This window comes from Enoplosus armatus, chromosome 16 (genome assembly GCF_043641665.1).
Source record: "Enoplosus armatus isolate fEnoArm2 chromosome 16, fEnoArm2.hap1, whole genome shotgun sequence".
NCBI classification, from domain to species: domain Eukaryota; kingdom Metazoa; phylum Chordata; class Actinopteri; order Centrarchiformes; family Enoplosidae; genus Enoplosus; species Enoplosus armatus.
Genome location: NC_092195.1, coordinates 7,832,033 through 7,855,941, shown reverse-complemented (window position 1 = coordinate 7,855,941; position 23,909 = coordinate 7,832,033). Strand labels below are relative to the sequence as shown.

Genomic DNA, 23,909 nt, shown 5'->3' with positions numbered 1-23,909 from the left:
TGAATTGATATGCCCAAACATTCATTGTGTAAGAGCATGTAAGACCAAACTGTTAAAGGACTGCTGAATTAAATGTTCTACTAATCACTAGTTAAGTGGCTATGCAGATGTAACAAAAGCATTGGAATACTGTACAACCATAATAAAGCTAGCTTTGATCTTTGGTCTCCCAAAATCCAGTTTAGGACTTTTGACACTTAAAGTCGAGATTAGACATTGATTCTAAAAGAAGCCCTCTGTTAATAGAGTAGAAGACATCATAATTAAGGGTTGTTTAGGTAGGTTTTGTAGCTGCTCTAACTTGTGAGACAGTGAGGATCTAAGAACTTATCAACACATACAGGGATTTCTTATATTTTACTATTGTTGGACGGGTAGGATAACACAAGTATCTAAAAAGGAATACATTGTTTTTTTTTGTAAGATTTTACATTTCTTTCCTACTTACACAGAGCCAGACAAATTCATTAATGCCTTTCCCCTCTACTTGCAGCTTGAAGGTGTGATGAATTAAGAGACTAGTCTCCTCTCACAACAAGGGGAATATCTTTTAAATATAAATAGATTTTAAAATGATAGGTCACCTAAAACCTTTAAGGTATCAAACTCTTAACCCCTGTGTGCTTGAAAGCTGGCTGGAAAAACATTTGTACATTTGCTCCTTCACAAATATGGTTGCGGCTAAAACAAAGCTATTCTGTTGTGAATGATTTGTTAAGAAACAGTTAATGTTGGGTTAAAAGAATAGTTTGACATTTTGCTTTGACATAAACTTATTCACTTTCTTGCCAAGAGTTAAATGAGAGGATTGATACCACTCTCATGTCTGCATGGTACATATGACGCGACCCCCAGCAGCCGGTTAGCTTAGCTTAGCACAAAGACTGGAAAAGGGGAAACACCTAGCCTGGCTCTGTCCAAAGGTAACAAAATCCACCTACCAGTACAGCTCACTAATTAACACATTATATCTGATTTGCGTAATCAACACAACAACCTCATGGTGACAACTAGACTCCAGGAAGTTACTTTGCCTTGTCAAAAAATAGTCCCCACGAGAAAAAACCACAATGCTTTGCTTCTAGACTTTGGTTTTTGCATAGATTAAACAAACGAGATACACTGTGTTAATAAGTGAGCGTCAGAGGTGGTGGTAAGCGAATTTTGTTACATTCGGACAGAGCTATGCTAGTTGTTTTCCCTGTTTCCAGTCTTTATGCTAAGCTAAGCTAACCGACTGCTGGCAGTAGCTTATTTTGGTATATTTGGTGACAAAGACATTAGAGTGGTATCAATCTCCTCATCTAACTCTCTACAAAAAAGTAAATAAGTGTATTTCCCAAAATGTCAATCTGTTTAACACATTTTAAATAAACCTATTAGCCTTGCATCAAAGCATTTTCCCCTCCTTTTAGGGGAAATGTGTCTTGTTCCAGTAACTGTCAATATTGTAGCCCATCAACCAATTGAGTTAAGCTTAGCTAACTTTGCATTTTTTTATTCTGATTCTGATCAAGTAAGAAAAACTGTAAAATTCTCCAAAAACCAAACTGGTCTTTTAAGTCAAGCAGTTAGTTGACACCTCACATACAAGCTGGGTACAAAGAAAGATGCGGAGTCCTAACCAAAGAACCTCTGGACCTTGTTGTCTTCGTCATTATACGAAAATGTTCTGAAGGCAAGCATGGAAATATGCAAAACATACTGTAGCAATGGATGAGACGAGAAGAGGAAGCATGGGCAGAGAGGAGAGAGAAAGAGAGGTAGTAGTGGTTTCCCAAACCTTATTCTTCTTCACACCTGTCTCCTCCTCCTCCTCCTCCTCCCTTGCATTAGAAAATGTCTCATGGAGAGTCCACAGACTCCTACAACTCAGTTCCCTTCTCTTTAGTGGGTTATTGGCGTTAATCACTTAGCTAGATAGATAGAGAGATCATGAGATCATTTCCAAACGTGTGCTGTCATGTGCTCTGAGCCTGGAGCTGTCGAGCCTCCCATGTGTTGACTGCTGTATCCCATCATGCTGTTGGTGTTGTAGAGATTCATGCCAGCCACATGCTGAGTCATCTGAAAGCCACAACACATTTTGTTATTATTTTACTCCTTTCAAAATTCATATGGTCCAAAACAAACACACACGCATACACACACCTGGGTAATGTTCCACTGTAGCTGCTGGGCTTGTTGCACTCCATACACCTGCTGATGAGGTAAAGTAGCCAAACCTCCAACCTGCTGCTGTCCCATCATCCCAGTCGGCTGTTGTACCATCATTCTGCTTTGCTGCTGTCCAATCATGCCCTGGGTCATCCCCGACATGTAGGGTGGCGCCATAACGCCACCAGGCTGAGCCATGACACCCTGGCCACCTATTAAGCCATTCTGCTGTCCCATCATGCCGTTCTGTTGAACTCCAATCATGCCACTCTGTTGCTGTCCCATCATGGCCATCTGTGATGTCATCATGGCGCCACCCATTCCACCTGCCTGGGCTAAAGAATGGTACGAACCATATGGGTGTGTCGGGTATCCCATCTGGTTCATGTACAAGCCTGCTGAAAATAATCACAGATAGAAAGCGGCCATTTTGGCAATCAGTAAGCAATTAATAATGCAAATTCTCTAGTCTCTTTAATGAAACTCTAATTAAATTAAGACTTAAGGACACATGGAGAAAACAACATCAAGGTTCTGCAGTTCTCACCGTGAGTAGCCATACTGCTGGCGTGCACTGAGGGGGTGGAGGCGTACAGGGACAGAATAGAGTCCTTGGACAATTTCTTGACAACGCCCTCCTCTACTTTGGGCGCCGGATCCAGGAACAGACTGAGGTTTTCAGGCACCGATGCAGTCACTCTGCTCTGAGGCATGGAGTTGGAAACAGGCTGGAGAAGGAGGGTGAGGGGGTGGCATGGATAGAGAGAAAGAAGAGAGAGAGGGTAGGAGAAGGTAATCATCAACACTGGAAAAATGCAAGCAGGGGTGACAGACGGGGCAATTGAAAGCACAGCTACAAAGGCAGATTTAAACAAGACTACAAGTATATGTGCACGCTAGCGGCTCTATGAGGGTTAGGGACAGTACTTTGAGCCAAATGCTAACTTAAGCATGCTGACATGCTAATGTTTAGCAGGTAGTATTACCATTTTCATCCTCGTTCAGCATGGTAGTATGCTACCATTTGCTAATTAGCACCTTAACAATACAAATACAGATGGGGTTGATGGGAATGTAATTAGTTTTGCAGGTATTTTGTCATAAACAACGAATTGAAATTGTGACCTGATGACAGATAGAAAAGATCACTTAAGTTATTACAATTCATCCTGAAGGGGACATGAATACATGAGTACAAAATTGTATAGCAATCTATCCAAGAGTTGTTGAGATATTTCAGTCTGGACAAAAGTGGTGGACAGACTGACGCTAGCATGGCTAAAACCATAAGGGTTCTGTGGAGAGCAGACGGTGCAGAGCATGTTCAGTGTGTTAACTCCTACTGTGGTTTTAGTGGAGGAAGCAGAAGAGGGTGCTGGCAGAGAGCTGAAGAGATCCAGTGCAGAGTGTGCCAGAGCTGGATTAGACACTGCTGGGCTCCCATTACTGTCTGGAACACACCCACCACCATTCGACACTGCAGGACTCGGAGCAGGGGCATCTAATAGAGCATAAATGAAAGCACGGTTATGATTATTTCAAGTATAACTTGTCTATTTCAATAACTATTTCATCAAGATAAAATATAATCAAACCTCAAATTGTCAACCTAAAGTTGGTGTTTGGTGTGTCCACTTGCTTAAAAGTAGAATTTCTAGCATTTCTAGCAACAATTGATAATAATCGATAAAAACATGGGATCCATGTTAAAAAACGAAGCTTTCGGGATTCTCTGACATTTGGAAAGAACACTGACAAAGCATCTCTCGCTTCTGTGTTATAGATGACAGATACATTTTATAATAAATAACTGAATGTGCAAGTAATGGTGTGTGTGTGTGTGTGTGTGTGTGTGTGTGTAGGTACAATACCTAATCCAAGCAGGTCTGTAACAGACTGGGAAGCTGTCTTTGGGCTGATGTCTTTTTTCTGTCACAACAGAGAAAGTCGATACAATAAATGCACCATGTCTGCTTTGACAAATGAGCTTGAGTCCAGAATCACTTTTCTCCAGACTCCCTGGTGATGAAATGGCCTTCCTACTCCAGTCAGAACGGCAAAGTAACTCCCAATTTTCGCCTGCTGGCTGAAAACTCATCTCCTCAAGATGCAGCTCATGTCACCTTCTCCTCACTGACGGACTTCTCCCGGCACTCCAGCTCAACCTAATGCTGCACTCACTCTGCATAAGAGCATCAGCGAAACGTTTCAAATGTAAGATCAGGGCATGGAAAGATGTACTCACCAATTTCATCTTCTCAAACACAACTGGTTCCTTGGGTATATTGTCGCAGCTCTTTTCTTTCTGTACAGAGAGAGAAAATGGTTTTGTTGAACAAGCAGACACTTCAGATGGATTGGCCTTCCTCAACAGTATCGTGACAGTGGCAGATAAAGAGACACAACATGAAACTGTGTTATTCACTGTCCTGTCTAGTTTTTTCTTCTTCTGCTGGTCCTGTTTGAGACACAAGCACAAAGCTTTTTTCTGTGTGGGTGTGCAGACTCACCCTGAGCATCTGGATGTCGATGACCTTATCCATGTACTTCTTCTTATCATATTTGTCCCTGATGAAGACCTCTGCAGACTGGTCTGTCTCGGGGCGCTGGAAACACTCAGGTAAGAAAGCCTCGTAGAGACGTTTGGCTTTGGCATTTCCCATCTCCTGAACACACTGGTGACACAAAACACAACAAACCATGTCACAGTGTTAAGAAGTCTTATAAAGGAAAGATGCAATATCCAAGATGCTATTCCTATTGTGTGTGGTGGAGTCCTGCTAATAAAACAGTGTGGATTCTTATTGTGGATGTAGAGAAAAGAGAAAGATAAAGATGCTGACAAGCATAACGCTGACTTTCTTGCCTATCAAACTGCATACTGATGAGAAAGTGTCTATTTCCTCTGCTGTATGTGGACATGTAAGTATTAATATTACGCCCTGTGTCTTCCTTTACAGTTGATACAGAAATGTTGACAAATTCTAAATGAATTTTTCCTGCAGTCAGAAATATCAATATTGATCCAACAACTGGTCATTTCTGACAAAAGGTTTTGTGTTATAATTCTGTTGGTAAAATATAAAAAAGTCTGTAACACTTTATAATACAGCCCACGATTAACAGTGCTACTTCATTGTATGAATCACCAATTCACATCACATCAATACCAATTAAATGCTTACCAGCTCCTACTGGTATTTAAATGTAGGTACAGTGGAAGAAAACAAGACTGTGGGGAGTAACAAGGGAGTAACAATTGGGCATTTTAGAGGAAAGGAGAAATAAATTATCCTCATTAAGAACTTAAAGCTGGTCAGGGTTCTCCTCTATGCCCTGTTTGGGCGCCTTACCTAATAACTGCCACGAACAAAGGGCAAAAGCATTTGTTTATATTGTACTTCATCCAGTACTATAATGAACAGCCCATACACTGTAGTCAGTCCAAAGAACATAAGCTGGGATTGCCTATGCAGCAACATTTAACCTGTTAAGCCCCATACTGTATAAGTATGTTGCTGTGCCCCATAAATGATTGACAAGTCCCTAATTATTCCAAGATTTATACTCTACAAGCTGACTACCCTAAAACTACATTGCATTGGTGAGTACCCCTGTTGTCATTTTGGGAACGTTACCCATATATTCTATATGTTCTTAAATAACCCCTCCAAGCCCATTTTGTTACCTTATGGCATCCCTGCCGTTTTGGTCGAATATTGTAACTCTGAAATCCATTATACCATACAAAAAATACTTAACGAATAATTTATTTCTCCTTTCCTCTAAAATGCCTAATTTACTCTTGTGTTCCCAATAGTCTTATTACCAAAAACCCAATATTTGCAAAATAAAAGACTGTAGTAAGCAGCGAACAAAGAGAGTTGTTTTGTATGAAAAGAAAAATCTGCTCTATATTTTAACATTGTACTTTTCCAAAGATTTAGCCTTGTAAAGTTAAAGGAATAGTTTGACATTTAAGATAAAACATTTAACATTAAGTGCTTTCTTTCTGAGAGTGAGATAAGAAGATCGATACCACTCTCATGTCTTTAGCTAAATATGAAGATACAGCCAGCAGCTGCTTAGCTTAGCTGAGTATAAAGACTTAAAAATGGGGAAACAGCTAGCCTGGCTCTGCCCAACGGCTAAACGTGTCCCTTGTTTAATCTGTACAATAACTGAAGTATAAAAATGACACGTAGTGGTTTTATGGACTGAGCAATGCTAACTGTTTCCCCCTGTTTCCAGTCTTTATGCTAAGCTAAGCCATTATGACAGTTAATACCTACAAATACAAACAACTGCCTCCATAAGAAATCAGAGCGTAAAGGCTTTAGTTGCTGTTGTCAGGTGACACTTTTTGGAGTTGCTCTATGAATACTGAATTAGTGACTGGGTAGTGCCATGCCCAGATCTATGTGAACACAATCAGCGTGTACTGTATCACATTCATATTTTGTGGTAAGCCATGTACTGTATACCACACATCTTGATGTTTGGATCTGTAGTGTGACCTCTGACCTGGACCTGCTCCTGCGTCCACTGGTCCAGATTGACAGACTTGACCTTGGAGATGTGGACCCCCAGGTTTCGATGGATACCAGCACAGCGGATACAGATGAAGATGCCCAAATTCCAGGATGCCCATCTTGGACCTGGCAGGGAGAGGAGGGTAGTATTTAATATTTAGAGCAGAGGGACCTTTAGGGAGGGTCAGTAAAGTAATTGGGCAGAACAGAACAAAAAACTAAGAGATGGAGAGTAAATCTAGAAGAAGAATAGAGAGGTAGAGTAAGCAGGTGAAAGGCTGAAAAATGATGAGAAAAACTCACTGATTAATTTTAGTCCAATTATAGAGAGACAAGCCTGAAATTCAATTATGAGTTTGAATCCAGCTGGGAACACATCTAATCCTGTGTAAGTCATGCAGTGTCCTGACACATAATGGGATCCAATAGGAGAGTTAGCCTACATAGCTGAGACTGAGAGGAGAGAGGGGGAGTAGAAAGTCACACAAACACACACAGACGCAAGCAATCACACTCAGACACACACACACACACACACACACACACACACACACATACACACACTCAGAGCCTGGATACCTGCAGGGATGATTACTCATTTGGTCATGAGCCTGCGTGTTCGGGTGCGTGGTTGTCTGAGTGGGCCATTTTGTCCATCTTACTGCCATATGTATCTTAATGATTGCATTTGAATGTTACGTGCCCCATGTTCACCCCCATGCTTTATAGGTTTAAGCTGTACATTGTGTTGTGTGTGTGCCTTTGTGTATCTTCCTTGTATCTGCAGAGCTGTCAGGATCCTCGCCTGAACAGACAACTCTGAGAGAGGGGAAATAAAAACAACACTGTCAAGGCTATTTTTCTGCTGAAATTATGCAACGGTCCTCTTCAGAGAATACAGTCAGCTTCAAAGAGAATACTGGTGCTTCTCTCCCTACATATCTCCCTCTTTTTGCCCCTCCTCCTCTTCTCTTTCCTCCATCTCTTCCTGCTCCCCCTCCCTCGCTCACTCCGGTCTGCCTCTGTCTCCACCTCTCTACTCCTCCCCGTTATGAGACCTTGCTTGCAACCTTGCTGTGTTGCTACGTTGCTAAGTTGACGCACTGTGGCCTTTACGCCACTAGGTGGAGGAGCAGCTTTCGATTTGGATTTTGCTCCTGTCAGCCAGAGTCACTGAGCAGTGTTTTAGAAAGGCCATTCTATGCAAATAAAAGAGGAAGTTGAGTTTCAGAAGAGAAAACATGCAAAAACATGCAGAAACACTGTCTGGGTGCAGAGTCAAATAATAGTCTTGTGTCTCGGTTGCATCCTAAATTATGAATGCTAAAAGGGTTATTCTGTTTCCATCATTAGAGGGCAATCATAAGACTGGCTTTGTATTTTCATGTGTTTCTGGGTAGCCCAGTTTGCAGGCTACATTTTCAAATTAGAAAAGGGAAAGACGCCAGTGGGCCAAAAATGCAAACAAAAGTACGAAGAGCAAACCAGAAAACATAAACAGAGGGTCACGAGGCAGACGGAGTGTGTCCATCATCCTGACCATCTGGCTGCAGCATTAGCTGTCATGCTGGCTAATAATAGTAGAATTACTCTGCAAAGCCTGCTTGACCGCTGTAAACATTGGCACTGACGAGAGAGAAAGAGAGAGATTGTCAATTGTGTTCAACTCCATAAACGCTGGAACTAGTTTGTCCTCCTCATCCTTATTCTAATGCTCCTCTTATCTCTCTCATTCACCACCGCTGCCTCCCTCCTCTTCTCCCCTGTTCGTCTATATCTCTCGCTCACAGTTCTAATTCTCCCTTTCTTTTACATTCTCCGCCTTTACTTTCTGGGGCTGCATATTGTACTGATATTCTATCTCTTCTAGCCAGGCTAGTGGTGTGGCTCTGGGGATGGCAATGTTGGTCTGTTGGTCCACCACATTGGTCCAGACTGAAATATCTCAACTACTGTTGAATGGATTGCCATGAAATTTGGTGCAGATATCCATGGAGCCCAGAGGATGATGCCTGACTTTGATGATCCCCTGACATTTGCTCTAGCACCATTATGAATTTGACATTTCGGGTTTTAAATGAAATATCTCAACAACTACTTGTTGTATTGCTATAAAACTTGTTACATATCCATGGTGCCCAAAGGATGGATTCAAATGATCCCTTGACTTTTCATCTTGTGCCACTAATAGGTCAAACTTCTTGCTCATCCAGTGAAACATCAACATCAAAAAATGGATTGTCACAAAATTTGGTACAGATATTCATGGTTCATAGATGTATCCTAATGACTTTTTTCTCTATCACTGCCATGAGGTTACCATTGTAGTTTTGACGACTATTGATGGACATTCCCAACACCCTCAACTGCACTGTGTTTAGTGCCAATTAGCAAATGTGTGCATGTTAGCACACTAAACTAAAATTAACCTGGTAAACGTTATACCAGCTAAACATCAGTCGTTGTGAGCATGCTGACATTAGCATTTAGCCCAAAACACTGCTGTGCTTACAGTCCAGCGTCACAGAGCTGCTAACATGAATGTAGACTCTTTGTCTTGTTTCCATACACTGCCATATTTTTCTTTCCAAATTGTGTGTGTGGGTTAATGTGTCCTTGTGTAGGTCTAATCTGCTTGCAGCAGGGTATTGTGAATGTAGTTGGAGTCCTGGTGCTCAGGTGTGTGTGTCGACCAGGTGAGCCAAGGAAGTGGAAGCAGGACAGAGTTGAATCACACCTGCACACTGCACCACAGTAGCCTCTTTAGTTCCGATCAATGCAGTGCTTGACTAACCCATATAGAGTATGTCTGTCCAGCAACAATGCACACCTCCAGGTACTTTGAACAGATATAGTAGGACGAGAGTAGGAGGAATACACGTCTAAAAAAGGAAGGAAAGATTGAACAAACAATCTCTAAAAATCAGATTCTCTGTGTTGCAGGGTTTGCATTGCAGTGTACATTTCTCCACTGTTGAGTAAGAACGGTGAGTAAGCTTCCTCTTCTCATTTTGTAATCAAAGAACAGATGCCAACACCTTCTTTTGAGGTATAATTAAATATTTATTAGGTTTGACTAATAAATCTGTCCTTTATAGGGCAAACTACAACTTTGCATTGGAGATTGATGAATCATCCTGGCAAAAACTGACTGTGGTTTTGGTTGTCAGAGATGCAGCTTGAAGCACATCAGGGGAGGAGAAGGCAGAGCCGGGGCGAGAGCCAAAAACAGAGACAAACAAGAGGGGATTTTTATAGTCATCAAATGGTGGACTTTAGCTGTTTGATGACCTGCTGGGATGTACAGGGGGTATGACGAGCAGTGAGCACAAACAGAGATCTATAATGAACCTCTCTGTCACTCACCCACACACACGTTTATTTGTATTACAACACTTGTGAGGACCTTTACTGGCTACATTCACTTTGAAACCACTTTGAAACGTTTCTCCCTCAAGTACACATCTGACTTTAATCCTTTCCTTAAATAAAATGTTAAATTCAAAGAGCCACACCAGTGTATTTGCATTTTTTAAGTTATATCCAAATAGATATTGTGTATAATTTACATTTTTAGTGACCATTTTTAAATGCATGCTATACAGTCAGATTTTGTATGCATTTAATCCTTATAAGTAATGCCATTTATTTCCATTCATTTCCATATGGTATGAAAACCAATTAGCGAACTCTTAAAAAACTTAATAATAAGTAATAAAGTTAGAGCGCTCCGAGAGAAGTTTGTAATGCTGTATGAATAAAGCTGACCAATACCTCACAATGAAAACAAAACAAAAAACAATACAGACTTAATGTTCACGATGATGAATTATACAAATCAGGCAGGTTTACAGAGCCCGCTAATAGATTTTCATACCATACGGAAATGGAAATCTATGGCTGCCTGGAAGGTAACCCAAAACTGTGCAGAACGTCACTCATTTTTCAAATTATGAGGATATTAATCATCTTAAATATGGAAATAGAACAATACACACTACTGTGATGCATTAACAATCACACACATACACACAACAGTTTTGTCAAGCTCTCTGTTAGCGATCTATAATGTTTGTTAGACAGTAATTGCGGTGGAGAGAGCTTACCATTTCAGACCCTGGGGAAAGTGAACAACAGAACTAGGTTTATGGCTAGAAAAGCTAATTTCATTGATAGAGGAAGTCAAAGATTCTGGGCCAATTCTCCTGTTTGAGTTGCTTTTACTACTCAATCTGCACAAGCCTTTAAAGGTCTGGGAAAACAAACAAACAAACAATTCCAACAGGTCCAACAGCTCATCTCAATGAGGTACATAATATTTAGAACAGAAGTGCATCTCAAAGACGACCTTAGGGTTTGGATTGGGGGAACCCATGCCAACCACACTTGAGCTAGTTTTGCAGACGAGCAGGTGCATATGGCTCATTAGCCTATATCCCACAGGGATAAACGGTGCTCTCTGCATACATCCAGTTAATCCCACAGAACCTCAGGCATCAGTGGATCCTACGCCTTCCTATGCCACCACACAAACACACACTCATGTATACACACACACACTTATCCCATGCTCCAGCCCCTCAGCATCTAAACCATCCAGAAACCCTGAGGCCACCCAGTGACCCAGTCCAAGTCTGAGCTAAGCAGATGGACCCCTATTGATAATTTACTTATACACACCCACCATCTGTGTTACAATGAGAGTGTCACGACTGTGATCCTGCAGGTGAGTCATTGAGGTTGAATGGGTTATACATCAAAAGATGAGTAAGACCCTGCATCACTGTAAGCTTTAGGTTCTTCTCAAAACAGTTTTAGACTTTATGCTTCACTTTATTCCTATTACTAACATTATTGTTTGTACTCTCTCTATTTAATATGATATATTGAATATGATCTTTTAAAGAGTACAATACAAATGTATTATAACATTTACTGTAAAATAAACATGAGATAAATCGATACCATCCCCACCTACAACAGCAACACTACCTACAGTACTGTATATAGACTCATCCTTTATCACTTGAAAGCTACAGCTGGTGACACAGCACAGTAACAATATAATAGCCCTGAAATTCCTGCTACCTTTGTGAATGTGAATTCTTTGAAATCTGGTCATTTTTGAGACTGTAGCCTGTTATTATAAACTGTTACTGGTATTTTGTTTTGTTCCTGTACAGTGGTGAGACAATTTCCAGGTAAACTAGGCATAGCAGATTGATGTTTGACCTTATCAAATGGTTTGTGTTTTTTTCTGTTATATGCAGTTGTACAAGGCTGGATTACCAACCAGGCCAAATGGGGGAACTGCTCCAGGGCCCCAGACTGTGAGGACCCCTCCTCAAAGCCCAAGGTTCACTGTGTGGCATGCACTAATTTGATTAATTTGTAACTTTGTTTGGGAATATTGGAACAAACACCACAAAAACACAATATCAAATGACATGATAAGGACCTTAAGGGGGACCTACTTTATTTCCTCATCCTCAGCTAGTTTTATAGAGGGGCTCTGTGTCAAAAACTAGTTTGAAGACCCTCAGCTGAAGCTGTGCTTACATGTTGAATATTCTTAATGCAAACAGCTTATTTTTGCCATGGGGCCCCTCGCAGGTTAATCCGGCTATGGCAGTGTATTAGAGAAGTGTATACACACAGTAATATAGTGTAGACTACCACTGTACCACCCTCTCCTTGGTACTGAGAGACTCTGTGGACTCTATGCCAGCCAGTGGATACAAACAGCCATCCTTGATTCAATGTAAATCCCTGCTGCCTTCTGATTGGATGAGATTAAAGGGTGTGAGGGGAGGGGGGTAGGTGGTGGTGGAGGGATAAGGCATGATATTGCCAGGTGATATCTCCACAGCAACCGAGGCCCAGTGTGTACGTAAACACAAGTACAATGGAGACAATAAAGGAGAAAGGCTTTTATGCAAACACACACACACACACACACACACACACAGGCCCTTGAGACAGAAACCAGAGGTAGAAGTGTTGTTACTACATTATGCACCTGCCTCATCTTCTCTCCCTTATTTCCTGGCAGTATTGAGGACTTACAATAGACGTGTGACATTGTGAGGAAGTGAGAAAAAGAAATAATACAGAACGTCATGTGGTACAGAGGAAAAGAGAGACAGGAAGTTGGGCAGCACAGGCAGTAAACCGCTGTCAGAAAGCCGATATGTTTCATTGCTGCGTTATCTGTACAGTAAGCATAGATGGGGATGGCCTGATAGCACCGTTAATGTGTTTTTGTGTGTTTTTTCCATATGTCTCGCCACTTCCTCTTCAATCATCCAGAGGGAGGAAGGCGATGAACGCACAGTAATCTCTGTCAAAGCAAACAAGATTAGACCAAACCTCATCGCGCACCATATGGCCAAAAGACTGACTTGACAGAGGGAAGGGCAGGGGGACAAACGCTTTAAAGGTGTGCACGTGTGGTTTTGTGAGCGTCTGTGTTTGTCATCTAATGTGCAGAAGAGTAACACTTTCACATTCAAGAAAATGTGCTAATCAGGTAGGAGGATAAGTACCTCTCATCTAGCATCAACCAAGATTACAGTATCAGCTCATTCATTGGCACAGTTACATGAAAAAAGGTGGGAAGTGAGACCTTCCACCCAGTAGTCACATATTATTACATGGTTAAATAATAAATGCATGACACATTTTTTTACACATAATTGACAGAAAACACACTTTAGATTATAAGAAAAGATCACTAAATGATACTGAAAAAAGGTCACTTTTATTATTAGAGCCAAAGCTTCAGCATCCTTTGTGTGTGTATGTGTGTGCGTGGTTGCTATTTTCTCCCCTAGCTGCTAATCGTGTCTAATTAGACCAGTCTGTCACACAGCAAAGTCACGGCAATCAAAAAAGCAATGCACAGGCATGCTCGATGACTGCATGTTTGAGAAAAAGAAAAAACGAGAACAACAATCATGCTTAAATTAATTAAATGAACTTTGTCTTTCCACACATCCCAGATTTGGTCCAGAACATCCACCCCTTCGCAAATGCAAAAATTATGCCTTATTATTTGTTTTCATTGCTTTCAAGTCTTTAAACAGTCTGCAGGGCTATGATCACGGTGCGCTTTTTAGAAATTGACTTCAGAACAGTCACAAGTGTGTTTGCCTGAAGTCTAACCACATCTGCAGTTCTATTTATATCTTATTAAAAACACCATCCAGAGGCCATTTGCACCGGAACAGAACCTTGTTTTGTAAAACTAAGTATTCACAGTATCCCGGTTTTAATCCAACCGAGACCTTGACATCACATGTCATTTCGACGAAGTACTGCACAAATCTGGCCATTGTCTGTGCACCGTGCATCAGTGTAATGATGTTATTTTATGTTATGTAAGGTTGCATGTCCAAAGAAAAATAATTTTCTCTACGTCTGTATTGGCGGTTGTTCTCTTTTTCAGCAGCCACGCAACCCGCTTAGTGTTTCTAATGAAATATTTGTGATGCCAGCGTCAGCACCCCAGATCATTTTCACCTGCATTTGGCAGCTACCTGAAAGAGATGCAGACTCAGAACTGTAAATGAACAGAGAGACAGAGACTGAGAAATATAAAGAGACACAGAAGGAACACTTGCATAGGGACGGTCCAAATGAACAACACGTGTAAAAAGAGGTTTTTCTGTCTTCACTGTCTGTGGGCACCACCTCTCTGAGTGCTCCTGTCCACACATGTTTGCACCAAAGATTGGAAATGTTTCCCCCTGTCATGACACAGCCTGGTACATCAATCCAGAAAGAAGCTACCAGAACATATTGATTTCAACTCTTTCATCCCCTTCTGTCATAAAGCAGAAGTGTACTCGCAGGCGCAGACACAGATTAATGGTGGATGTTTGAGCCATGACACAACTGAGTGCTTTGTACACTTTGTATTTCCCGGACACTGTTTGCCTGTCTATTTGTTTGTCTATCTGTGTCTGTTAAAGAGGCAAACACAGATCTGAACCTGAATGCAGTGCTACAGTATTATCTTACTCCCTGTTAAATATGGGAAGCTGCTTACTCATGTCATTCATGAAGTTTTCATAAGGAATCCCAAGGATGTCCCCCACGTGACAGTGTGCGGTGATTTATGTACAATCAGGGCCTTCACTTGAGAATTTATGACTGAAGTGGAAGCATTGCCAGCCATGTGGAGGAGTAACATGCAGCTGCCCTGTTGAATCATTTCTCGGACATGGTGCAGTATGGAAATCATCATCAATCTCAATACCAACGGTGCCAGTTACATCAGAACCTGACTGAAATCTAGCATAGGACTTCTGACTTCATAATGGTATCAAATGGGCTAAACAGGGTATCTCTTTAAAATATGTAGGGTTCCTATAAAACCTGACGTAAGAAAACAAATAATTTTGTCGAAGAAGGATGTAACGACTTCCTAATAAATATAATTACTGTCAATCGACACAGGAGAGTTGTTCACTGACACCTGAGGTTTGTCTCTGGGAACCACCACTGGTTTTGTGCAACACTTTATCAGCAAATGCGTGGAGCTAGAGTGGTTTGAGCGTTTTACAGTCACAGATGTTATCAGTTTATCCTGAAACAAAATGTTGGGGTTTGTTTGTTTGATTCAGTCTCCAGCTCAGTGTATTTGCAACCAAAACAGCAGTGTTTACCCACCAGTATGGCAAAACAGGTTCCGCAAATAGCTGATGAAATAGTTCAAGGCCTCATTGTGGCTACAAACAGTCCAAGAGGGGGTCAGGGTGCACATGCACAAACACATAAAATTGAGTGTCTGGCAATGGTGGTTCTTATGTGCAGTATAAATAATAATACTATGATGCATTTTAGAACATTTGCAGAATAATACAGGGAACATCCCAAAAAAAATGTAAAAAACATGAGAACATGGGAAAGTATGGCGTCACTATAACCAGTTCCTTAGGTCACTGTAACTATTACACTAAACAAGATTATTGAGGATGACAGACTTTCAATATGTCCGTATAATGCCATTATACAGTGAGAATATTGTAGTGCCCTTTTGATTAAGAGTCTGGCTTCCCTGTGTCCCCATCTGCACTCAGACTGCAGGAACAGCCTGTTCAGGGTGACTCAAAGTCACTTCAAGTGTACAAAGCCTGCCTCTATGTCTGCTCCCCCTATGTCTGGTTTCTGTACTGGGGCTCAGGGAGCCTCAGGTGTCTTGCAAGGATCCCAATAGTTGGAGTAATTTTCACTAATGAACACATCTACTCATTTCACCCTGTAATAAAGTTGCCAAATCCTCATTATTAACAGAAACCTTCTTAGATGATAGTTATTCCTCATAAATTATTTGATCTATTGCGGCTACCTTGGCGATTATGGACACTCTATTACTTGGGAGAGCTGGCATGATGTAGCTGCATGCCATGCTCCAGCCTTGAGAGGACGTGGCCCCGTGTCTTGCACCATAGTACAACGTAATTGGTCGAGGGATGATGAATGCAATGCCGCATTTCCTAGCGTAGTAACTGAGCGAGAGGGTCGGTCCATGCACTGACCATTTGCCTGGCGTGGACATGATGAAGACGTTGGCAATCACCTACCTTTTGATTCGCAGTCAGCGCAGAATTTGTTCTCTTCCAGCGCCAGCAAAGAGTTGAGGACAGCCTGGTATCTGTCAACGTCTTTCACAGATTTGCCCGTCATCATTGCACTGGTCCACCTCCTCCACAGCCCCAACAGTCCGTGCCGGCTATTGTCAAATAGCCTCTTATTTGACTAAATTAAAGCAGTGAGTGTGCAGAGCCGACTCGCTCTGTTCCTCTTCCTCCTCGATATAAAGCAGAGCGAGTTTGTTTCACCACGATGGGATGATTGCCTTTCAGCCAACCAGCACGCGGGGTATTCGAGACGCTAATAACCTAATCAAGACGTAACGTGGAGGAAAACACCATGTGATGGCTAAGATTCAAAACCTAATGTAATGTCGACTTTAAAGCGCATCTGCAACCTATCACTGATTGGAAGTGAGTCCTCGAGCTCTCACAGTCCTCCCTCTCCCTCTCTCTCTCTCTCTCTCTCACGCACGCACACGCGCGCGCACACAAACAATATAATACATTGTTATTAAAACACAGCTGCGAATTTGTGAATAGTCACTACAGTGACAAACGAAATCTATTTTAAAACTGTATTTTCCTGGTTTATAAAGAAAATTTCGGGTCGTTTGGCTTACAGACACTATATATTACGTATACTGCCCCCCTGTGGTCAATCATAAGACGTTTTTGAGAAGTAGGTCTCACTGTGGTCCTCTGTTCCCCTCCGGGACGCAGGACGGCGATAGAACAACATGCCAAGAGGAAAATAGCAGAGGAAAGGCTGATGAGACAGCTGACTTGAAGAGCTTCATCAAGCTAGTAAAGAGTAAACAAAGCAATACCGGAAATAAGATGACGTTCTCTTCAAAATAAAGTATGTCATGTGTTTCTCCTAGAAAAAAGGGGACTCTATATGCAAGGACCTGATAATAACTGTTACAGCTGTATGTGTTTCCCTGTACTGCGTGGCCCTTTTTCCTCTTCTACCTTGTCTTGCTCTGCCCAGGTGTTCAGCCTGATTGCCTGATTGGCAGCTGCACCTCTGGCCTGGGCATATGCATATAAGACAGAGGAGGAAAAGGCAGTACACGGAAACACATACAGCCGTAACAGTAATAACAATAGCTTGTTTTTATCTACTGGATGTTTTCTTCTCAAATACATTGTTTCCTTTCATCTCTGTGCTTTGTATTACTCAAGGAATTTTCTTAATGATTATTTTAGTCTGAAATACGACCGGAAGCGTATGTTTTAATCTATCTAACTTGACGTTGGCGGAAGTGTGTGACTAAACTGGCGATTACGGAAATAACTGCTTAGCCAGAATCAAATAAATAAAGGATTAATATCGAGTCGCCACCTGTGTAAGCCTGTAACACTGTCCACAATGTCCAGGCAATCCAACCGAACAACAGACAGCAAGAAGATGGTAGGCGACTTCCGCAGGATTAACATCAACCGAACCTAGCAAGCATAGCTAGCAAAATGCTAACCGTAGCTGAATAGCTAATTTAACAACAGCTACATTGTCCTTCTGCGAGTCAAGCTACTTGTCAGTCATGTATCTTTGTATGACAGGTGTGGCTAGATACACGAAAAGCATTTGAGCCAGTTGAATAAGTATTTAATTCATTGTTTAATATTACTGTCTGTTACAGGAAGAGTAGGTCGTTGTTGCACATTAAGCTAAATAGTTAGCCTCTGTAACGTTACCTGTTCCTGGCCCCCTCTGGGGCCGTTCACGTTTAAAATAACTTTCCAAATTAAATCCATAATATGCGAATATTTCCGAAATGCTTTCTCGCTTGAGTAAATGCAAAAAAAAACCCAAAACATTGTGCAACATAACTATTGAGCTGAACTACCTTGCAGGTCAAAGTTTGCTGAAAATGACTTGAACACTTGAAGTAAGAAATTGCAGCAAGACGTCAGTATCATCTATGCCATGCCAGGGGTCTGTAATCATGTTCAGCTACGAGTCAGTTTTTATTAGCACCGTTAAATTGGTGGCATCAAAGTTTCACATATGTAGCGAAGACACAAGCCTTTAATTATTTGTTAAAACCTTCATTTTTTATTACTTCTATTAGACTTCATTTCAGCACCAGGAGCTGTCCATAGCATTAGCTGCTAGACATCCTGACGCAAGAAAGGATCCCTGTATCTGTTTGCAATCTTTCATTATCAGATGACAAGTTATATCTTTTTTCTTTTCTTTTTTTTTTTTTAGATAAATTTAGGGAGGTAGTGTAATTGGCTACACTGCTTTAAAAAGTGTGACCCTTGCTATCATTGTAACCCCAAACAACTGGCCACTATTTATGTGTTTTACATAATTTTACCTGGATGCTTCCTGCTTTGTTCAACATATCCCTGAGGGACTTGGTGGTTTGATATGAAAGAAAAAATGTAATATACAACTTTTTCTACCTGATTTGATCATTTTCTGTTTGTATAAAAGCTTGCTACCATCTGGTCACTTCACTATAGATGTAGCTACATTAAGTATTTGGTCATGATAATTTATGGACTTGCCCTGGTAGTTTCCCACATCTAACAAGGAGGAAGCCTGCTACTTATTTTATACAAATTTAATTTGCATCACCACATCATAGTTTGCCACACTCTTATCAGTTACATTTTCTGATTCCCTTATTCCAGCGCAATTCATTTAATGTTGAGCAGCACAAATAATATGAGAATTATTTTGTTTTCTCTGTTGTAGAACTCTGAGCTGTTCACTCTGACTTACGGGGCCCTGGTCACCCAGCTTTGCAAAGACTACGAGAATGACGAGGAAGTCAATAAACAACTGGACAAGATGTAAGTATCCCTGTCTACTGTCATTAGCTACTGAATGCTCACACCCAACTGTAGTGTACAAATGGTGTAGATGCCAAACAAGTGTGCCAAGACTTGCTGGTGTGAAACAAACAAACAAAAGTAATTTTTATCGGTGATTTATGCACACAAAATATCTTATCTTCCTTATCACATCCTTATCACACACACTTTTCTTTAGTTTTATGAATTGCATGGATGTTTAATTTATCATAAAATCTCTGTCTTCATCCCACCTTTATAATTCCATCATAATTTGCAACCCCCCCCCCCCACAAATTTAATGTGAAATGAACTATAGGCTAGCCTTATAGCATTTATTTGTGTATGGTGACGCAATTGACTTTAATAACTAAACTGCTATGCAGGTGGAATTTGTTATCGGTACATTATGTAACGGCACAGCGTCAACATCACAATATACATCACATACCACTTTCAAATATCCATCAAATTACCAGTACCATACAGTACTGAATATATTGTACATAAACAGAGTTGCTTTGCTTCAACATGTCAAAGTTGATCTTTTGCTTGTTTAACCAAGGGAAGCGAAGTGATTTTTCTGGCCTCTTGGTTGTCTCTCTTTAACTCACACCTTCACACTGCTCTGACACATTCTGCATAATATACCTAGACACAAACTAGATGACTTTATCAGGCTTTATTTCTCACACTTCTGTGTCAGAAGTTCCCCTCTGCTTTTCTTTGAATTTCTTAGAACTTATGGGGCCCCTGAGAGAACACTGATATGTGTTTTCATGAGAGAAAAGAAATCTCTGGCAGGCAATGCTGGATACAGTTCTCCGGCAGAATAAGATTAAGAAAAATCGATGGGTTTATAACTCAAAAATTCAAAACATCCTGTCACGCTGACAGGACTTTGGACTGGATGTACTTTGCTTTTCTGGTTGTGCAGCAACCCTAAGCTCCCCACAAGCTAAGTCGTGATGAGGCTTGTCTTACCTGCCCTTAGAAGGCAGTGAGTCTGCACTGCCCACTCTGCTAGTTGCCAGCCAACTGGTCAGAGGCAGACCATGTTAGGATCGGGATGCATCAGTTGGCTTCAGGTTCTGTAGTAAGAATAAATTGACTTGACCTTCTAATCATAATTATCGTCATTTGCCAAGTATATGACTCAGTGTGTTACATTTGGAACGTACTTCTATCTCTTTACTATCATTTTACCTCAGAATGACTTTGTCTCTCTTTCTCTTGCTCCGCTGTCTGTCTTTCTCTCTTTTAATAGGGGCTATAACATCGGAGTGCGTCTGATCGAGGACTTCCTGGCGCGCTCCAGCATCGGCAGGTGTCAGGATTTCAGAGAAACAGCCGATGTCATTGCTAAGGTAAATGGAAGGTTCCAGGCCAATGAGAGCGTGACCGTGGACTTCACCCTAGATGGAGGGAGGGAGAAGGGGAAGGAGGGACGACAAAAAGATTAGAGAGAGAGAGATCTTGACGAAACATCCTAACAATTGATGAAGGACGGAAGAGAAGGATGTTGGGAAGGGTTGGGAGAACTGACAAAGTCCCAGTCTGCATCCTTCTAAACCTGAGGCCAAGATCACATTCCTCTTTGCTCTGTTACTGTGGTATTCAGAAGGCGAGGTTTCACTTACATGTGCAATGAAATATGATCTCATCCCTCAGAAAGGTGATGCACATTCAGTGATACCCCTTCTCAGCTTCATTGTCCATGTGCTTTTAGTTAAGCACTAAAACAACTATAGTACATATGAATGTGTCTTTGTTGAAAGGAGTCGGTAATCTTGTTATGTACTGAATCACCTGGCTGATCACATTACTGATATGTTGCACTTCAATCTTCCTCTCTGTATTCATCACTGGCCCGTGGATTTTGAACACAAGTCCGACTCTCCTTATGACAGAAAGAACAAGGCAGACAATGAAGGCGGCTCTCTGGCCTGAGTGTGTGCTCAGCTCTCCAGCTGTTTTCAAGGTGTTACTGCTGCTTGCTAGGGGGAGTCATTCCACACATGTAACCCCACACTAGCTCAGGGACCTGGCTCTTGGTCACAAGGAGAAGGGTCAGGTTTGTAAATGGAGGACCACTAGGGGACAGCGGTTTGGAACATGCAATGATAGCCTTGCCTCAGGATATCACGTGACCTCTAGCTAAACTCTGAAACCACCTCAGTCATTCGTCAGATGGTTATATATGGAGGAGGTCTAATATGCTTTCTTCAATGTGTCTGAAATACTTTTTTGTTAAGGTAATGATCCGCTCCAGAGTCCAACCATTTTACATATAAAAGGCACCAAAAATCCGCCCAGCGCCAATGGAATATATATATATATATATATATATATATGGAATATTTTCATTGGTTTGACTGCAATTTCACTAGCTTGAGCGAACTTTGATTTGCGCATGCGCGAGAGAAAGTATGCCGACCCTCCCGTGACACATCACAGGGACAAAGTTCTGCAGAAGAAAGGACGTTAGGTATCAGAAATCAGGTGTGTGCAGATACTACTGTCAGTATGCCTGTAGTGCATATTTAAGAAGATTTAACAAATCACCCCTCTAGGTTAGGCCTGTTCCACCTGAGCCCAAGATAACACTGAACTTAGAGGAAGATGATAATCATTCAGTTAGTTGCAGTAAATGATTAATGGTAATGATATGATAGAATATAAACTGACAGAGTTTAACACCTTTTTGTGTGGCACTGCAGTTAGTTTTATGTTTTGTATGACTATATTTTTGTTGGAGCCACTGCAACTAGGAACAGAGTAACTGAAAAACCTTCTGCCACAAGTGCCACTGATGTAAAAGTTGAATCTGCTTCAGTTAAATGGCTGTGCAATCAAACATTACTGTTTTCAATTGAGTAACCCTGCACTGTTTTTTAATATTTTTTATTCACTCCTCACCGTGTTGTGGTTGTTGTTAGGTTGCGTTTAAGATGTACCTGGGAGTCACCCCCAGTGTGACCAACTGGAGCCCAGCAGGAGATGAATTCTCCCTCATCCTTGAGAACAACCCGCTGGTAGACTTCGTGGAGCTGCCAGATAACCACAGCACGCTGATCTACTCCAACCTGCTGTGTGGGGTCCTCAGAGGAGCCCTGGAAATGGTAAGGCCAACACTCCAGGTGTTAACACAGTCTGATTGAAGAGTTACACATGTTACACATCCATTTTAAGGAGGAAATCAAAGAACATCATTCTCTGAAGTGTAGGGGTCAGTATTTTGAATATGTAGACGATTTGCTAAATTATACATGTGCTAATAATATGAAAAAGACAATACTCAATATTTGAATAAACTTTAGGTAAATTGATGGTTGTCATGGAATAGAATTGTCAATAGATTTCCTGTGCAAATTGGTGCAACAATTTAACCAAGAGAAAAACTGTTATGATTATGTTTCTGATTTAGGTCCAGATGGCTGTTGATGTGAAATTTGTTCAGGACACTCTGCGAGGGGACAATGTGACAGAAATCCGCATGAAGTTCATCAAGAGGATCGAGGAAAATCTCCCAGCAGGGGATGAGTGATGGGGAAACGAAGAGATCTGTCCCTCAATCTCTTTTGTCTCGTTTGGGGAGGACTGAGTCATGCGAGGAACATACAGACTTGAAAGGATGAATGAACTCAGAACACCAAGATGAGTGGCAGATCTGGATAGCCCAGTGGATGATTACTTTCACCACTCATCAGTTTCTAGTGTCTTCATCTCCAGTTTTTTTCAATCTGTGTTGTTTGGAGAAGAAATGCTTGGAATTAGAAGAGACTATTGAGATTTCCAGAGAAAAGAAACACAACGCACGATCATAACATGGCCCTGCTACCTTGAATATCTTATGGGTAAAAGAAAAATTCTTACTAATACTTACTATAGGTCTGTACTTAAATGAGGAGAAGATAATGCATCTGTCCATCTGTCGCCCTCCCTCATGGAAGGTCACTTTTTCTTCACATTCAGATATCTGTCCTTGTTTTGTTTTTGGTGCAAGGCTGCAAAACCTTACATTGTTTATGTTTGTCCTGTTTGTTTTCTTTTTTTTTTAATTAAGAAATCACACTATGTTGCTGCCAATTATATGGCATGTTAATTTATGTAGATGGATATGTCAAATAAAAGCGACATATTTAATATGATCCTTTTGTCATGTGTATGTGGAGTGTGGAGAGACTCTCTCTCTCTCACACACACACACACACGCACACACACACACACACACACACACACACACACACACACACACACACACTCAGTCCCCTGTACCACCTTGTCAGTTCTGCTTCAGTGTACTGTGGGAGCGTTATTCCTTTGGAGTACCGCAGCTGCTGTGCAAAGGCAAACAGACCTAATGCCTCTCTTATGTTTGTTCAGGGTACATGGAAGCTGTGTGTGTGTGTGTGTGTGGAAAAAGACAGGCTGCCTTACTAAAACTCACCAGTGCTTGGTTCTGGTTGTCACACCTGTGAATGGCTTTACATCACCCAGAAGTAACTAACAGAACCTCTCATTTAGACCCACTGCACACCTCGTCAATAACTGAAAACACAGGCGGCCATTCACACACACACACACACACACATACACGCAAATCATCCCTGGTGTTGCTTAAGAAGCAAAAATCTGGTCTGGATACCACTAGAACATTAGCCATGTTTTTCTTATTCTTTGTCTTTTTAGTTTTATTGTGTAACAGAACAATAACATTAGTACCAAACGCACGAGTCTGCTGAAAGCACTTAAGAGGATGAGATCGTAAGATAGGGATTTCCTTTTGGAGAAATCTGTCAGCTATTAGCTG

At 41.3% G+C, this 23,909-nt stretch overlaps 2 protein-coding genes across 4 annotated transcripts; one reads left to right on the top strand and one right to left on the bottom strand.

The window, feature by feature from the left end:
- Nucleotides 1-1,941: 1,941 nt before the first annotated feature.
- smap2 (small ArfGAP2) lies at nt 1,942-16,382 on the bottom strand. Its single transcript, XM_070922292.1, has 9 exons — nt 16,277-16,382; nt 6,682-6,815; nt 4,668-4,832; nt 4,403-4,462; nt 4,029-4,086; nt 3,501-3,658; nt 2,705-2,885; nt 2,152-2,552; nt 1,942-2,067 (listed from the first exon to the last, which is right to left on the bottom strand). The coding sequence occupies exons 1-9, from the start codon at nt 16,380-16,382 to the stop codon at nt 1,942-1,944; spliced, it is 1,389 nt and encodes a 462-aa protein (XP_070778393.1).
- Nucleotides 16,383-17,554: 1,172 nt separating this feature from the next.
- Nucleotides 17,555-23,247, top strand: trappc3 (trafficking protein particle complex subunit 3). 3 transcript variants are annotated; one of them, XM_070921575.1, is made up of 5 exons: nt 17,555-17,702; nt 18,999-19,096; nt 20,364-20,463; nt 22,036-22,218; nt 22,524-23,247. In XM_070921575.1, the coding sequence occupies exons 1-5, from the start codon at nt 17,661-17,663 to the stop codon at nt 22,641-22,643; spliced, it is 543 nt and encodes a 180-aa protein (XP_070777676.1). In that variant the 5' UTR covers nt 17,555-17,660; the 3' UTR covers nt 22,644-23,247. The 3 variants fall into 3 exon arrangements, with proteins under 3 accessions (XP_070777676.1, XP_070777675.1, XP_070777677.1); XM_070921574.1 differs by having other exon boundaries at nt 20,343-20,463; XM_070921576.1 differs by lacking the exons at nt 18,999-19,096; nt 20,364-20,463.
- The last annotated feature ends 662 nt before the right edge of the window (nt 23,248-23,909 follow it).

What these genes read in the sequence shown, in the direction of transcription:
- smap2 (XM_070922292.1), bottom strand. Translation starts at nt 16,382, where the DNA reads ATGATGACGGGCAAATCTGTGAAAGACGTTGACAGATACCAGGCTGTC. An exon ending in TCGACATCCAGATGCTCAGG is followed by an intron (nt 4,463 to 4,667) that starts GTGAGTCTGCAC and finishes CTCTCTGTACAG; the next exon opens with AAAGAAAAGAGCTGCGACAA. An exon ending in CTTCCTCCACTAAAACCACA is followed by an intron (nt 2,886 to 3,500) that starts GTAGGAGTTAAC and finishes CTCCTTCTCCAG; the next exon opens with CCTGTTTCCAACTCCATGCC.
- trappc3 (XM_070921574.1), top strand. Translation starts at nt 17,661, where the DNA reads ATGTCCAGGCAATCCAACCGAACAACAGACAGCAAGAAGATG. An exon ending in CAACAGACAGCAAGAAGATG is followed by an intron (nt 17,703 to 18,998) that starts GTAGGCGACTTC and finishes TCTCTGTTGTAG; the next exon opens with AACTCTGAGCTGTTCACTCT. An exon ending in CAGCCGATGTCATTGCTAAG is followed by an intron (nt 20,464 to 22,035) that starts GTAAATGGAAGG and finishes GGTTGTTGTTAG; the next exon opens with GTTGCGTTTAAGATGTACCT.